Source organism: Lethenteron reissneri, chromosome 61, assembly GCF_015708825.2.
Source record: "Lethenteron reissneri isolate LAM-NWPU_2019-01 chromosome 61, ASM1570882v1, whole genome shotgun sequence".
In the NCBI taxonomy this organism is placed as follows: domain Eukaryota; kingdom Metazoa; phylum Chordata; class Hyperoartia; order Petromyzontiformes; family Petromyzontidae; genus Lethenteron; species Lethenteron reissneri.
This window is the reverse complement of record NC_083839.1, coordinates 4,206,723-4,224,840: the sequence shown is the minus strand read 5'-3', so window position 1 is coordinate 4,224,840 and position 18,118 is coordinate 4,206,723. Positions and strand designations below refer to the sequence as shown.

The 18,118-nt window shown below is 55.4% G+C and overlaps 1 protein-coding gene across 4 annotated transcripts in view; it reads left to right on the top strand.

Moving 5' to 3' along the window:
• LOC133358345 (cyclic AMP-dependent transcription factor ATF-7-like) overlaps nucleotides 1–18,118 on the top strand; it is a 124,310-nt gene that overhangs the window by 49,755 nt on the left and 56,437 nt on the right. For all 4 annotated transcript variants that reach the window (XM_061576625.1, XM_061576624.1, XM_061576622.1 and 1 more), the window contains exons 3-4: nucleotides 2,136–2,252; nucleotides 15,048–15,144. In XM_061576625.1, the coding sequence (XP_061432609.1) occupies nucleotides 2,205–2,252; nucleotides 15,048–15,144 (145 nt within the window). In that variant the 5' untranslated portion in view covers nucleotides 2,136–2,204. The remainder of the gene's footprint in view (nucleotides 1–2,135; nucleotides 2,253–15,047; nucleotides 15,145–18,118) is intronic.

The window sequence follows — 18,118 nt, the reverse complement described above, 5'->3', positions numbered from 1 at the left end:
TTGAATGCGTGTTGAATGCGTGTTGATTGCGTGTTGAATGCGATCTGTGATGGAGGCCCGCGTGGCGTTAGTAGCGGGTGGTGGTGGCTGTGGTTGCTGATGGTTGTTGGAGGAGGGTGGTGGTGGTGGTGGAGCGAGGCGGTGGTGGTGTGTGTCTGCCAGGCTTGTGACTGTGGCAGCTGTACACACGTTTAACTTCTTTCACACCCTACGTAGGCCACCGCGTTCATTGGAGGTGCGGGGGGGGGGGAGAACAACAAACTGAACACAAAAAGGAGTCCTGAAGAATTGAGTTTTCAATTTAGATTTACAAGTTCACAGCCTCAGTGGCTTCCTAATAAAGAGACTAAGGGTTTTAGTGTGGCGGATGCATGTACGTGTGAGTCTGTGAGTCTCTGTGTGAGTCTGTGGGTCTCTGTGTGAGTCTGGATCTTTGTGTTAGTCTGTGGGTATCTGTGTGAGTCTGTGGGTCTCTATGTGAGTCTGTGGGTCTCTGTGTGAGTCTGTGGATCTCTGTGTTAGTCTGTGGGTATCTGTGTGAGTCTGTGGGTCTCTGTGTGAGTCTGTGGGTCTCTGTGCGAGTCTGTGGGTATCTGTGTGAGTCTATGGGTCTCTGTGTGAGTCTGTGGATCTCTGTGCGAGTCTGTGGGTCTCTGTGCGAGTCTGTGGGTCTCTGTGTGAGTCTATGGGTCTCTGTGTGAGTCTATGGGTCTCTGTGCGAGTCTGTGGATCTCTGCGTGAGTCTATGGGTCTCTGTGTGAGTCTGCGAGTCTCTGTGTGAGTCTGCGGGTTTCTGTGTGAGTCTGTGCCTCTCAGAGTCCATCTATGTGTATGTAAGTTGAACTTCTTTCGGGCCGTACGTAGCCAGCCGTGCCAATCGGAGGTGCATGTGACGTGCAATGTATCACAGATCTGTGATTGTACGCGCTCTGCGTTTGGTTATCGTAACGGTGTATGTGGCGGCGCGGTGGTCACCGAACTTTTGCCGTGAACTCGGCGAGCTGAGTTCTGGCGATTTCCGACCGCGGCTGACGTTGGTGGCCGGTGATATATATAGCCGGACCGGCGTTCTGTGGAGGGGGAAGCCTTCATCCGGCGCGGTCGCGTACATTTTATGCCATCGTGAAGTTGTCGCTCTCCCACGAGCCGTTACCGCGCGGTGCGGTGCTCGCCACGACCGATCGTCGGTTTCGTTTCGCCCGCCGTGGGGAGCTTCTCCGGGAAACTTCTTCCACGGCAAATCGGCAAACTCCACCCCCGCGCTCACGCGCGCCAAGAAAGCGGTAGCGCGGTCAAATCACAAGTTGGGTTTTCATAATAGTTTTTTTACCCTTCTATCTGGCAACTAAAACTGAGCCCTTTTTTTTTTACAAGGTGTCATGTTTGCATAGGCCACGATACCTGCAGCCATAATGCAAACAAGATGGAAGGGTAAAAAAGCAATTATCATATTTTGCTACTGGCAAATGAGGTTCCAATGGTGTAAATGCTTACCCCGAGCTCTCATACTCTGATGGTGGATTGTCTTTGAGTTGTGCGCCTTTTGGCGTCATCTGGTCCAACACCATGTGAGACTAGGCTCTAAGGAAAGCTGTCTCGGGTGTGGACCAATCAACTTCAAGGACAGTGCATACATTATCAGAGTTGTGTTTTTTTTGCATTACGACCGCAGGTATTGTGGTCTATGCAAACATGACTTCTTGTAAAAAAAAGGTGTCAGTTTTGTTGCCAGATAGAAGGGTAAAAAACCAATTATCACATTTTTTTACTGGCAAATGAGGTTCCAATGGTGTAAGTTGGGTTATCGTTTCAGCGCGCCGGGAGCGTTCAGCACGTTCCCAGTAGCGCGTGGACTCCTCCCCACGGGAAGTTGAGTTCAGCGCGGGGGGGGGGTGGTGGTGGGCCTGATATAAATATAAAACTAACGTACTTCTGTTTTTCTGCGCCTCGCCGACTCGGGTAACGCACACCCAGTGCATCGGAAGTGATAGAGCGCATCGTCTGGAAGTAAATATATTTATTTACCAAGAATTTGAATCACGATTAAAGCTGACGATTGCGCCGATGATTAACGGACGCGTTCGCCCACACGTTTGCCTGTTTCTGCTTCCCCCGTTCCTTTTTTTCATTTCCAGTGGAAGTGGAGGTTTCCTTGGTCGTCGTGACCACCCCTCCTCCCCTTTGGAGCGAGCCCGGCAGAGAGAATGAGCCATGAGGGCGCCTTTGCGTGCAACGCGCCGGGCTGCGGGCAGGTAATGGCAAACACGCATCACCAGCACCTCGATTCGTTCTTGACGTCGTATTTCATTTCCCCGCCCCCACCCGGCGCCTCTTCTTCGCCTCTTGATTTGGGAGTTGGGCCGCCGCGGTGGCGAGATGTTAACTACCTCGCCTGGTGTGCTGGAGGGCGTGGGTTCGATCCCAACCCTGACGCCTGCTGCTGTATATTTGGAGTTTGCGTGTCTCTCTCTCTCTCTCTCATCATCATCACGGTGGCTAGGAGATGTTAACTACCTCGCCTGGTGTTCAGGAGGTCGTGGGTTCGATCCCGACCCTGACGCCTGCTGTATATTTGGAGTTTGCGTGTCTCTCTCTCATCATCACGGAGGCTAGGAGATGTTAACTACCTCGCCTGGTATACAGGAGGTCGTGGGTTCGATCCCGACCGTGACGCCTGCTGCTGTGTATTTGGAGTCTGCGTGTCTCTCTCTCATCATCACGGTGGCTAAGAGATGTTAACTACCTCGCCTGGTACGCAGGAGGTCGTGGGTTCGATCCCGACCCTGACGCCTGCTGTTGTATATTTGGAGTTTGCGTGTCTCTCTCTCTCATCATCATCATCACGGTGGCTAGGAGATGTTAACTACCTCGCCTGGTATACAGGAGGTTGTGGGTTCGATCCCGACCCTGACGCCTGCTGTATATTTGGAGTTTGCGTGTCTCTCATCATCACGGTGGCTAGGAGATGTTAGCTACCTCACCTGGTATACAGGAGGTCGTGGGTTCGCTACCGACCCTGACGCCTGCTGCTGTATATGTGGGGTTTGCGTGTCTCTCTCTCTCCCCGTGGTCGCGTGGACTTTTCTCCGACTCCTCAATTTTTCCCTCCACATTTAGAATCGTGGGTTGGCACACACCGAACTACGAACCCGGTGACCCCAGTTCGATTCCCGCTCGGGGCCGCCGAAGCCGGTGACGATTATTCGAACCGTTCCTCTGGGGTCTGCCCTAGGCCGACTCGGCCTCAAATGAGTACTTGGTGCGGTGTGTGAAACATCGCCACTCGGGAGACAAAGGCGGCCGGGCGTGGTGCTGCTGCTCGCCACCCACCTCCTCGTGTGTCGTGCCGGCCTTCATAGCAGAGGTCGCAACCGGGTACCCGATACCCGTACCCTACCCAATACCCGGCTACCCGTACCCAGCCGGGTACGGGTACCCGTTTGCAACCCTGGTGCGGCCGGTACGGGTACGGGTAGGCCGTGAGTCACTGGTGAGTAACCGTTTGTCACTCATTTCGGGTAGGGTACGGGTACGGGTAGGCCGTGAGTCACCGGTGAGTAACCGTTTGTCACTCATTTCAGGTAGGGTACGGGTACGGGTAGGGAACGGGTACCCGTACCCGACCGGGTACGGGTACCCATTTGCGACCCTGGTGCGGCCAGGTACGGGTAGGCCGTGAGTCACTGGTGAGTAACCGTTTGTCACTCATTTCAGGTAGGGTACGGGTACGGGTAGGGAACGGGTACCCGTACCTGTACCCGGCCGGGTACGGGTACCCATTTGCGACCCTGGTGCGGCCGGGTACGGGTACGGGTAAGGAATCAAAACCCGTTTGCGACCTCTGCTTCATAGTTGCTGCTCACGAACAGCACTTGCCCCAAAAAGTCTCTTCAGGCTAGACGGGTGACCTTTGTCTTTTGTGCCACTTTCCGCCGAAGAGGTTTGCGCTTCGAGCCACGGGCCCTCCGGCCCGATTAATGCCGCGGGTGTCTTCGCCGTGAACATACCGCACGCCCTCTGCTGCGCTGGAGACTCTCTCAAACATCCCGTGATGATGTAATTAGAAAAAGAGGGCGGGCCGGGCAAAACACGCGCGCCACTGCCGTCCGTCCGAGCCGGCCACGTTTGAGAAATCGAGAAATCGGCCGTGAAATTTACCCGATTTTGGAGAAGCATCGACAACATCGGTTCCCCTACTGTCAGACTATGAAACTGCTCAAACTGAACTCTTTATTTTACACGGTAAGGCCCCCACTGAGCTGCTAGAATAGCTCTTTGTCAGAAGCGGTTCATCATCGTGTGTAAATTTATAGCATCGGCCAAATACCCTCAACGCATGTTTCTAAATGTGGAGGTTAAAGGCTGGAGGAGCCGGAGAAAAATCCACGCGACCCAAGAGGATAGAGACACGCAAACTTCAAATGTGCAGGTGTCGGCGTCGGGATCGAACTCGCGACATCCTGTATACCAGGCGAGGTAGTTGACATTTGACCACCGTACGCGTCTGTGAAACACCGCACCATTTTGAGCGGTGGTGTAGCGGTTAGCGCTACGCTGCACTAGAAACACTGCCACCCGAGTTCGATTCCCGCTCACGGCCAACACCGGTGACGATTATCTGAAACTGTCCTGGGCCTCCCCTAGGTGGACTCAGCCTCAAATGAGTACCTGGTGCGGTGTGTGGTAAACATCACCACTGGGGAGACAAAGGCGGCCAGACGTGGTGTTGGCCACCCACCGCCTCGTGTGCAGTGCCGGCCTTCATAGGTGCTCGCTAACAGCCCTTGCCCCAACAGTTTCTTTGGGCTGTACGGGGGATCTTTGTCTTCTTGATAGCCCTTGGGGCCCGACAAAGAATGGCGATGATTCCCAACGTGAATTATTGAAGGCGCTTGGCTTGCACCGAGGAACCCTCTGCAACACGAGGCAAACGCCACCACTCCTGCGCTGTCGACGATCGGCAATTTACTGCCGTGAGAGAGTGCGACATGGGGAGAGAGAGACGGAGAGAGAGACACGGAGAGAGACACGGAGAGAGACACGGAGAGAGACACAGAGAGAGACACAGAGAGACACGGAGAGAGACACAGAGAGAGACACAGAGAGAGACACAGAGAGAGACACAGAGAGAGACACAGAGAGAGACACAGAGAGAGACACAGAGAGAGACACAGAGAGAGACACAGAGAGAGACACAGAGAGAGACACAGAGAGAGACACGGAGAGAGACACGGAGAGAGACACGGAGAGAGACACGGAGAGAGACAGAGAGAGACACAGAGAGAGACACAGAGAGAGACACAGAGAGAGACACAGAGAGAGACACAGAGAGAGACACAGAGAGAGACACAGAGAGAGACACAGAGAGAGACACAGAGAGAGACACAGAGAGAGACACAGAGAGAGACACAGAGTGAGACACAGAGTGAGACACAGAGTGAGACACAGAGTGAGACACAGAGTGAGACACAGAGTGAGACACAGAGAGAGACACAGAGTGAGACACAGAGAGAGACACAGAGAGAGACACAGAGTGAGACACAGAGTGAGACACAGAGTGAGACACAGAGTGAGACACAGAGTGAGACACAGAGTGAGACACAGAGTGAGACACAGAGTGAGACACAGAGAGAGACACAGAGAGAGACACAGAGAGAGACACAGAGAGAGACTGAGAGAGACTTTTGACTTTTAAACAACTTTTATTGCCGCCAGCAGCAACAGCACTGGAGGCGATTTCGATATGAAATACACAAAGTCACCAGCAAACAAATGGAAATAAACGCTACAAATCCACGCGATGTGGCGCTAAAAGCAGCGCGCACAACACGAAAGAAAAGTCACGTGGTGGTGGTGGTTGTGGTGGTGGTGGTTGTGGTGGTGGTTGTGGTGGTGGTGGTTGTGGTGGTGGTCATCGCGCACGCCACGGTGACAAGCGAGCGCTTCAGAAGGTGAACACGAGGGTGCCGTCCACGCTGGTACAGAGAGGGGCTTTTGGAGAGAGAGAGACGAGGTGAGAGAGACGGAGTGAGAGAGACAAAGAGAGATACAGAGACGGCGAGACAGACAGAGAGAGACACAGACAGAGAGAGATGGAGAGAGAGACAGACAGAGAGAGACAGACAGATCAAGAGCAAGATAGGGAAATGGACAGAGAACCACGAACGCCACATAACTGGGATGTTTCCTCCCTAATCCAGCAGGCTGCTGTATCTTGACCTTCAGGTCGAGGGTGTGTGGGTATGTGTGTGTGTGGGTGTGTGGGTGTGTGGCGGTAGTGTAGCAGTGGTGTAGCGGTTAGCGCGCTGCGCTATGAACCTGGCGACCCGGGTTCGATTCCCGCTCACAGCCAACCCCGGTGACGATTATCTGAACCGGTCCTGTGTCTCTCCTAGGTCGACTCAGCCTCCAATGAGTACCTGGTGCGGTGAGTAAACATCGCCACTGGGGAGATAAAGGCGGTCGGGCGTAGTACTGGCCACCCACCCCCTTGTGTGCCGTTGCGGCCTTCATAGGTGCTCGCTAACAGCACTTGCCCCTACAGTCTTTTGAGGCTATACGGGGGATCTTTGTGGGTGTGTGGGTGTGTGGTTATCGCGCTGCACTACAAACCTGCCATCCTGAATTCGATTCCCACTCAAGGCCAACACCAGTGACTATCTGAACCGCTCGTGGGCCTCTCCTAGGTCGACTCAGCCTCCAATGAGTACCTGGTGCGGTGTGTAATAAACATCGCCACTGGGGAGACAAAGGCGGCCGGGCGTGGTGCTGGCCACCCACCCCCTCGTGTGCCACAGTGCCGGCCTTCACAGGTGCTCCTCGCGAACTGCACTTGCCCCAACAGTCTGTCGAGACTATATGGGGGATCTTTGTCTTTGTGAATTCTGCCCCTCCCAGAGGGAGAGAGCCCTGATGAAAAGTCCCGCTTGGCTCTCGCAAAAGTTGAAAGTCAAAAGTGAATTCCTGCTCAGATGTGCTTCGGTCGAGGCGTCGCTGCCAACCGTGGTGGAAATTCCACATTCCTATGGCGGGGGTGGGAGGGAAGGTGGGCCGAGGGGAGGGGGGCGAGGGTTGGGGGGGGGAACTCTCTACTTAAATAAATAAAAAGTCCTCTTCACACGTTATTAAACTCGAGTCAAGAAATACACACGTTCATATACACGATCATATACACGTTACATGTTACTACACGCGTTACTATACACGTGAATCAGCGTCAAACACACGAGGCCTGCGGATCTCCCCGTGCAGGCCTCATGTGTCGCACAGGACAGCCGCCGACGACTTCGCTTTGCAAGTGGCGGTACTCAATTTATCCGCCCCGCGGGGATGATGGGCCAGTTCACCTCTCTCCTGCCGTGATTGAGTAGCTTGGCGAGCCGTCCCGGGCGTGAGCCAGTGGCAACTCTCTGCCACTGCATTTTGCGCCGTCGGCGTTTCAAGACGAATGCGAAAAATAAAATATCTCACGGCGGCGATGCGGCGACGATGCAGTGACGATGCGGTAACGATGCGGTAACGATGCGGCAACGATGCAGTGACGATGCGGTAACGATGCGGTAACGATGCAGTGACAATGCGGTAACGATGCGGCGACGAGCTGTGTCATCGTTGCCGACGTCGTCGTCGTCGACGTCGTAACGGTGGTGGCGTGAACCACAATAAAACAGCCGGTGGGAGGGAGGGGGATGGGAGGGAGGGGGATGGGAGGGTGGGAGGGAGGGGGATGGGAGGGAGGGGGATGGGAGGGTGGGAGGGAGGGGGATGGGAGGGAGGGAGATGGGAGGGTGGGAGGGAGGGAGAGAGTTGGGAGGGCGAGGGAGATGGGGGAGAGATGGGAGGGAGGTGGGAGGGGGAGGGCAGGGGATGGGAGGGAGAGAGATTCGAGGGGGAGGGAGTTGGGGTGACAGACTGACCTGGTAACCAACACAAACGCAGCGACGCTTCGTCTTTGTTTATTTTCTTGCTCTACTTGGGTTCTCTTCCTCCGGGTATTAGAGGAGCAGTGGGGGGGGTGGGGGTGAGACACCGAGTTTATTCTAACTCTGCCTGTGTGCGTGAGCGCGCTGGGTGTGGAGACGCCTTTTGGTGGTGTCTGGGTGGGAGGGGGGGGTCGCCGGATGAATTCCGTTCGGAGCGTCTCCTGTCAAGAGAGCGCCGAGACCCGTAGACACGCACAGAGACCCATAGACACGCACAGAGACCCATAGACACGCACAGAGACCCATAGACACGCACAGAGACCCGTAGACACGCACAGAGACCCATTGACACGCACAGAGACCCGTAGACAAGCACAGAGACCAAAAGACTCGCACAGAGACCCGTAGACACGCACAGAGACCCATAGACACGCACATAGACCCATAGACACGCACAGAGACCCATAGACACGCACAGAGACCCATAGACACGCACAGAGACCCATAGACACGCACAGAGACCCATAGACACGCACAGAGACCCGTAGACACGCACAGAGACCCATAGACACGCACAGAGACCCATAGACTCGCGCAGAGACCCATAGACTCGCGCAGAGACCCATAGACACGCACAGAGACCCATAGACACGCACAGAGACCCGTAGACACGCACAGAGACCCATAGACACGCACATAGACCCATAGACACGCACAGAGACCCATAGACACGCACAGAGACCCATAGACACGCACATAGACCCATAGACACGCACATAGACCCATAGACACGCACAGAGACCCATAGACACGCACAGAGACCCATAGACTCGCGCAGAGACCCATAGACACGCACAGAGACCCATAGACACGCACAGAGACCCGTAGACACGCACAGAGACCCATAGACACGCACATAGACCCATAGACACGCACAGAGACCCATAGACACGCACAGAGACCCATAGACACGCACATAGACCCATAGACACGCACATAGACCCATAGACACGCACAGAGACCCATAGACACGCACAGAGACCCATAGACACGCACAGAGACCCATAGACACGCACAGAGACCCATAGACACGCACATAGACCTGCATGGGCTCGTGTAAGGAGCGGCGTAGAGAGCGAAATGACTCGCAGAGTCAAGGGCGACACGCTGCAATGTGGTGCGAGTGATGGATTGCCCTTGGCTGCAGTCACAGTTACTCACACGGACTCCTGTAGTGACGCACAGACTCGTACACTTGCGGTTTGAGCCGGGTCCATAGTGCACATACACTCTCACTCGCACACACACTCACACACACAGTCTCCCACGCACTTGCACACACACACACTCGCTCACTCACTCGCACACACATCCGTGCTCACACTCTCTCCCACGCACACACACTTGCACACACACTCGCACACACACTCGCTCACTCGCTCACTCGCTCGCTCACTCACTCGCACACAGTCTCCCACGCACTTGCACACACACTCGCTCGCTCACTCTCACTCGCACACATGCTCGCACACACACACGCATGCACACGCGCACTCACACTCTCTCCCACGCATTCACACTCACACACACCCGCACACACACACACTCGCTCACTCACTCGCACACACATCCGTGCTCACACTCTCTCCCACGCACACACACTCGCTCGCTCACTCTCACTCGCACACAGTCTCCCACGCACTCGCACTCATACTCTCCCATGCACTCACACTCGCACACATGCTCGCAAGCACACACACGCATGCACTCGCTCACTCACACTCTCTCCCACGCATTCACACTCACACACACCCGCACACACACACACTCGCTCACTCACTCGCACACACATCCGTGCTCACACTCTCTCCCACGCACACACACTCGCTCGCTCACTCTCACTCGCACACAGTCTCCCACGCACTCGCACTCATACTCTCCCATGCACTCACACTCGCACACATGCTCGCACGCACACACACGCATGCACTCGCTCACTCACACTCTCTCCCACGCATTCACACTTACACGCGCTTGCACGCACTCGCACATTCACGCACGCACGCGCTGCTTGCATTCCACGCATATGTTCCACACGTGACCTCGTGTTGCGTCGAGCAAGTTGTGAACACTTTGCACTATCGCAGTTGTGGTTGGTTCCCTCTTGGCTTACAGGGGAGATGTGGGGGGTGGTCGTGGGTGGTGGGGGAACACAAAGGGGGGAGGGGTGTATCATCCGTCGATCGAATCAAAGAAACGTCACGTGGGGAATTGTGAATGGAGCACAAATCTGCGGCTGCGTGCAAGTCAACTTGGTTATTATTTTGTGCGCGTTTCAACGCACAGTGCAGACCTTGAATGCGTCCGTGAGGAGGCCTTTACAGCTCATTGGCTTACTCCGTTACGAATGTTCAGATTCTGGCATCACGCGTGACATGCCGGTCTCATCGCAGCGTTGGCCGACCATACTTCACCACGCTGGTCAGTACGGGGGGGGGGGGGGGGGGATGGTGGTGAGGTAGAGGCACCTGGGACCGGTTCCGGATATCGTTCGCGACTGACGCGAGCCGTGGGACCGGGAATCTCCGACGCGGGTCGCCAGGGTGCCGAACGCGGCGCGGTGCGTTTCGCCGCCGTGCCAATTGTACCGGGTGCACCAAATAAATAGTTGCGGAAACAAAACATTCACGTTCACCGACACGGCGGCACCGTTATACGTCACCAAAGCGCAAAAGGGCGTGGAAGTGGGGAGCAAAAATAATCAGCACACCCCCCCCCCTCATCGACAGGCTTTCACCCGGTCACATTTTCCAAATTTCCATTCTGTGAGTAAACCTCTCCCGTGTTTATTTCGCGCCGTCGTCGTCGTAATCGTCGTCATCCGTTTCCACCGGGGGTGACCCTGCCCTGGTGTGTGTTTTTAGTGGGCTGTCCTTCATCTCTCGGCGAACGCCAGAATGTTCATTCGTACCCGAGGAATCCGACGAGCTACAAAGCTCTTTTCATCGCGGGCGTCCGGTAGACTTTGCGTGCCGCGGTTGCTGTCGCCGGGACGGGAAAGCGCGACGTGGTCGTCGTAGTGGGGGGGGTGAGGGGGGGGGGCGGGGGGGTGAGAGAGGGGGGGGCGGGGGGGTGAGGGGAGGGGCGGCGGTGGGGAGTGAACCGAGGTTTTATCGGTCGCGAGCGCGCTTCCCCAATTTTTGGCTTGCGGGGACCCCGCGAGGAGGTCGGAGCGCCGCTGCACAAACGCCTGCTGCTGTATATTTGGAGTTTGCGTGTCTCTCTCTGTCATCATCATCACGGTGGCTAGGAGATGTTAACTACCTCGCCTGGTATACAGGAGGTCGTGGGTTCGATCCCAACCCTGTGACGCCTGCTGCTGAATATTTGGAGTTTGCGTGTGTCTCTCTGTCATCATCATCACGGTGGCTAGGAGATGTTAACTACCTCGCCTGGTGTACAGGAGGTCGTGGGTGCGATCCCAACCCTGTGACGCCTGCTGCTGTATATTTGGAGTTTGCGTGTCTCTCTCTGTCATCATCATCACGGTGGCTAGGAGATGTTAACTACCTCGCCTGGTTTACAGGAGGTCGTGGGTGCGATCTCAACCCAGACGCCTGCTGCTGCATATTTGGAGTTTGTGTGTCTCTCTCTCTCTCATCATCATCACGGTGGCTAGGAGATGCTAACTACCTCGCCTGGTATACAGGAGGTCGTGGGTGCGATCCCAACCCTGTGACGCCTGCTGCTGCATATTTGGAGTTTGCGTGTTTCTCTCTCTCATCATCATCACGGTGGCTAGGAGATGTTAACTACCTCACCTGGTGTACAGGAGGTCGTGGGTTCGATCCCAACCCTGTGACGCCTGCTGCTGCATATTTGGAGTTTGCGTGTCTCTCTCTCTCTCATCATCATCACGGTGGCTAGGAGATGTTAACTACCTCGCCTGGTGTACAGGAGGTCGTGGGTTCGATCTCAACCCTGTGACGCCTGCTGCTGTATATTTGGAGTTTGCGTGTCTCTCTCCCCGCGGTCACTTGGATTATCTTCCGGGTTCTCGGGTTTTTCCCTCCATATTCAGAATGAATAAAGCGCGTTGAGAGTATTTGGCTACTGCTGTACGTTTCCCAACGACAAGCCACTTGGTTGATCTGTCATTTGTGGTCGCCAGGTCGCTTCTGAAATAGAGGCCTTTGTAAAATAAAAAATATGAAATGCGGTGACGGTCACATCGAAAATTAAGTGGCGGTCAGGTCCTGACCATGCGCCATAGGTTCCTCCCCCCCCACCACCCCCCCACCACCCCCCCCACCGCCACCCCCACCGCTACCCCCACCGCCACTTTTCGGGTAAACCCTGGCTAGCGATGGTTTAGGAAGTTGCCAGCCCCTGTGGGGTGGCACGGTTATTATTCACCCCAAACGGAAACAAGACGCTGATCGTATCGTAACGGAGGCCTTAAAACACGCTCCCCCCCCCTCCCCCCGCCGCCCCTCCTCGTGTCCTCAACGCCACGTTAATTCAACAGGGAACTGAAGGACAAAGACTTCTCTCTGTCTGTCTGTCTCTCTGTGGCTCTCTCGCAAAATCCAAACGTGACCCCGAATAACTCGCCTAGCTAGCCCCTGCAGCTACGCGGCGCGCTGGAGATGCTCCGGCTCGACTGTGCGTCATCGTAAAATCATGTGACCCGCCCGTAGCCTTTCACGACCAAACGTGTTACGGTCGTCTCATCGGTTTAGCCTGCGGTCGCACCGGTGTGCACTGCAGCGCGTAGGCCAGGCTTTCCCCAAAACTCCTCCAGTCCTCGCGAGCCACCACCACCAGAACCACCAGCACCACCACCCACACCACCCACCACCACCACCATACCACCTACCCACCACCCACCCAACACCACCACCACCCACCACCACCACCCACCATCACCACCCACCACCACTACCCACCACCACCACCCACCACCACACACCACAACACACCAACACCCAGCAACACCCACCAACACCACCCACCATCACCCACCACCCACCAATACCACCCACCAACACCCACCACCACCACCCACCACCACCACACACCCACCACCCACCACCACCACACACCCACCCACCCAACACCACCCACCACCCAACACCACCACCCACCACCACCACCATCCACCATCACACACCACCACCCACCACGACACACCACCACCTACCACACACCCACCAACACTAACCAACACCACCCACCACTACCACCCACAAACCACCCACCATCACCCACCACCCACCACCACCACCACCACCACCACCACCACCACCACCTACCACCACCACCTACCACCACCACCTACCACCACCACCTACCACCACCACCCACCACCACCACCCACCACCACCTACCACCACCACCCACCACCACCTACCACCACCACCTACCACCACCACCCACCACCCAACACCACCACCCACCACCACCACCCACCACCACCCGAGTGTCTAGCGCGCTTACTCCCAATAAATACTACACGTAACGGCCACGTCAACAACACTGCCGCTCGGCCTACCACGATAGATAACAGCATCATCAGCCACGCTGCGACGCAATGCAGTCTAATCCACGTGTCCCCCTCTCCGTCTCCCTCCGAGTAACAACGTGCGCGTGTGAGTAAAAAACAAAATCGACTGCTTCGTCTAAAACGAATGCCGCTGAAAAACTATAAATAACGCTCGCCCACCCCAACCACCCCTCCCGCCGGCGATTAAACAAAACGTGGCTGGGGGGGGGGGGGCACCGGTGAACTCGCCTCCGCGTGGTTGACAATGACCCCCCCCCCTCCCGCCAATGTGGCCCAGCCCCCTACCACCGTGCCAAGTCCCGGTTCGTACCGCGGCCGTGGGCAGCTACGTGCTGTAGCCGCTGTCCCAGATTTTGTCGCCAAAACTCCGTGCGGTTTCAGCGTCGTGAGCGGACGCCCATCGAGAGAAGCCACGCGGCCGTCTGGAACGCCCTTCCTTCCGATATTAGGAAGCCACTGGAGCTCATGCGCCTTTTAAATCGTCGCGATTGAAAACTAATTTTTTGAGAACGGCTTTTGTGCGTTGGTTTGTTGTCCATCCCCCCGCGCACTTTCGATTAGCACGGTTGGCTACGTACGGTGCGAAAGAAGTTCAACATGCGTACGTACATTTCGATTTAAAGCTTCTTTCGTGACTGCAGGGATTCATCTTCTTGGTTCTTTCGGTAAAGTCACGTAGAAGGGAAGTAATAAAATAATAAAAATAAAACATAATAAAATAAAATTAGATTTCGATTTAAAGCTTCTTTCGTGACTGCAGGGATTCATCTTCTTGGTTCTTTCGGTAAAGTCACGTAGAAGGGAAGTAATAAAATAATAAAAATAAAACATAATAAAATAAAATTAGATTTCGATTTAAAGCTTCTTTCGTGACTGCAGGGATTCATCTTCTTGGTTCTTTTGGTAAAGTCACGTAGAAGGGAAATAATAAAATAAAATAAATAAAAACATAATAAAATAATTCTCACGACGTTTCGGCCACAACGCAAGCAGCCGTCCTCAGGTGGAGAGCAGGTCTGTCGGAAAGACAGTTGGAAAGACAGCGTCTCATTCAGACAGCATCTCATTCAGACGCTGTTTTTCCGACAGACCTGTTCTTCACCTGAGGACGGCTGCTTGCGTTGTGGCCGAAACGTCGTGAGAATTGTGTTTTATTAAGTTTTATTTGTATTATTTTATTATTTCCCTTCTACGTGACTTTACCGAAAGAATCAAGAAGATGCGTACAAGAATTGCCATATACCACTGAAAGGCCTGACATTTGTTTTGAAATGTCCTAAATAACGTGGTTGCGATGGAAGTTTAGCGTACATACATCCTGGAGAAGCTCGCGTCCATTCGCGGCCTGGCGACGCTCGCTCGCTCGTATTTTGCCGCACAGGGACGGCTGCCACTTTGGACGTGGGGAGTGATGGGAAAGGGGGGGGGGTCCCCTTGGCTGGCTGGTGAAGAGGCATTGAATTCGGGGGGGGGGGGGGGGGGCGTTGTATTGTAAAAGAGCGCCGCTGTGCATGCGAATATCTTTCTCCCCCCCGTCCTTGTTGCGTTTTTGCGAGCAGCGCTTCGACAACGAGGGTTACCTGGCGATCCACCAACACAAGCACGAGATGACGCTGAAGTTCACCGCTCCTCGCAGCGACTCGGTCATCGTGTCTGGTCAGTACACGCGCAGACACGCGCGGACATGCCGCACAAGACAAAGATCCCCCCCCCCAGCCCCCCCCCGGTGTGTCTCTTGAACTGGAGGAATCCGATGAGCAATGAAGCTCTTTTTCACAGATGTCCAGTGTGGGAGAGTCGGCAAGTTCCAACAACAAACGTTACAAATTACAAATCGGACTCTTTGGGGCAAGCGCTGTTAGCGAGCGGCACCTACGACGGCCGGCACGGCACACGAGGGGGCCGGTGGCCAGGACCACACCCGGCCGCCTTTGTCTCCCCAGTACCGATGTTCTATACACACTGCACCGGGCACGTGTTTGAGGTTGAGTCAACCTAGAGAAGACTCAGGACCGGTTCAGATAATAGTCACTGCTGTTGGCGACCGTGAGCGGGAATCGAACTGCCCACGCACACTAACTAGCCAACACACACATACAGCTATCAGACTATGAGATGCACCCACAACTTTTTGCTTTTAAAATGCAGTGATAAAAGTGTAGATTTGAAGCTTTCGTGACTGCAAGGATTCATATTCTTAGGTTTTTTCGGTAAAGTCACGTAGGTAAAACATCAAAATATTTTTTTTATTAATTTTGATGTTTTACCTACGTGACTTTACCAAAAAAACCTAAGAATATGATTAAAGTGTGTTGTATCTTCCAGAGAATACGATGTTTATCGCACGTAAAACATAACATCCACGCAATAATCGCACCGCACACCGTACATGCACAGGATGTACAAAACGCACACGGACGCAAAATAGATTGCGTGGTTTTTTTATTATGAAAGGTAAGTCGGTGTCTGTCATGCTTTGGGGGGGGAGGAGGGGGTGTCTTACTCTGTACTGAGAGCTTTGCTTGGTGAGAGAACGATCTGCGTGCGTGTACGTGTGTGTGTACGTTTGTGTACGTACGTGTGTGTACGTACGTGTGTGTGTCCGTGTGTGTGTGCGTTGCACTATGAACCTAGCGACCCGGGTTCGATTCCCGTTCACGGCCAATACCAGTGACGATTATCTGAACACGGTCCTGGGCCTCCCCTAGGTCGACTCGGCCTGAAATGAGTACCTGGTGCGGTTTGTAGTAAACATCGCCACCGGGGGAGACAAAGGCGATTGGGCGTGGTGCTGGCCACCCACCCCCTCATGTGCCGTTCCGGCCTTCATAGGTGCTCGCTAACAGCACTTGCCCCTACAGTCTGTTAAGGCTATACGGGGGATCTTTGTCTTTGTTGGACACTGATAGCGGTCAGCGCTACGAACCCGGCGACCCGAGTTCGATTCCCGCTCACGGCCACCGACGCCAGTGACGATTATCTGAACCGGGCCTGGGCCTCCCCGAGGTCGACTCAGCCTCAAATGAGTACCTGGTGCGGTGTGTAGTAAACATCGCTACCGGGGGAGACAAAGGCGGCCGGGCGTGGCGCTGGCCACCCGCCCCCTTCGTGTGCCGTGCCGGCCTTCACAGGTGCTGCTCGCTAACAGTCGCTTGCCCCCCTAAGCAGTTTGCTAAGGCCACATTGGGGGGTCGTTGTCGTCGCGTTTCATTCCGTACCGGAAGGTTTGCCGCGTGAGAGAACAATCTGGTCGCGCGCCGGATTCACAGGTTTCCTCCGCACCCCACAGGTGCCGCACTTGTCGTTAGTCTGTGGGTCAAGGGTCAAGGTGGCGCTCGCACCGGATGAAAGTTTCGCAAGGGGCCAAGGTGCAAAGTGACGCGGCGTTTTTCAGCAGTCGCGGAGCGCGAGCTTGCGTGGGGCGGTGGTGAGAGTTGGCGACCGTGATGGATCGAGCGTGGGGGGGTTGGGGGGGTTGGTGGGTGACTGGGTGAGTAGGTGGATTGGTGGGTGGGTGACTGGGTGAGTGGGTGGATTGGTGGGTGGGTGGGTTGGTGGGTGGGTGGGTGGATTGGTGGCTGGGTGGATTGGTGGGTGGGTGACTGGGTGAGTGGGTGGGTTGGTGGGTGAGAGTGGGTGGGTTGGTGGGTTGGTGGGTGAGTGGGTTGGTGAGTGAGTTTTGGTGGGTTGGTGGGTGAGTGAGTGAGTGGGTTGGTGGGTGAGTGGGTGGTTGGTGAGGGAGTGGGTGGGTTGGTGAGTGAGTGAGTGGGTGGGTGACTGGGTTGGTGGGTGGGTGACAGGGTTGGTGGGTGAGAGTGGGTGGGTTGGTGGGTGAGAGTGGGTGGGTGACTGGGTGGGTGGGTTGGTGGGTGAGTGAGTGGGTGGGTGGGTTGGTGGGTGAGTGAGTGGGTGGGTCGGTGAGTGAGTGGGTGGGTTGGTGGGTGAGTGAGTGGGTTTGGTAGGTGAGTGAGTGGGTTGGTTGGTGAGTGAGTGGGTGGTTGGTGAGTAAGTGGGTGGGTTGGTGGGTGAGTGAGTGGGTGGGTGACTGGGTGGGTGGGTTGGTTGGTGGGTGGGTGACAGGGTTAGTGGGTGAGAGTGGGTGGGTTGGTGGGTGAGAGTGGGTGGGTGGGTTGGTGGGTGAGTGGATGAGTGGGTGGGTGAGTGGATGAGTAAGTGGGTTGGTTGGTGGGTGAGTTGGTGGGTGAGTTGGTGGGTGGGTTGGTTGGTGGGTGGGTGACATGGTTGGTGGGTGAGAGTGGGTGGATTGGTGGGTGAGAGTGGGTGGGTGGGTGAGTGGGTGAGTTGGTAGGTGAGTTGGTGGGTGAGTGGATGAGTGGGTGGGTGAGTGGATGAGTAAGTGGGTGGGTTGGTGGGTGAGGTGGTTGGTGAGTGAGTGGGTGGGTTGGTGGGTGAGTGCGTGGGTGGGTGACTGGGTGGGTGGGTTGGTTGGTGGGTGGGTAACAGGGTTGGTGGGTGAGAGTGGGTGGGTTGGTGGGTGAGAGTGGGTGGGTGGGTTGGTGGGTGAGTGGATGAGTGAGTGGGTGAGTTGGTGGGTGAGTGGATGAGTGGGTGGGTGAGTGAGTGGGTGAGTTGGTGGCTGAGTTGGTGGGTGAGTTGGTTGTTGCGTGAG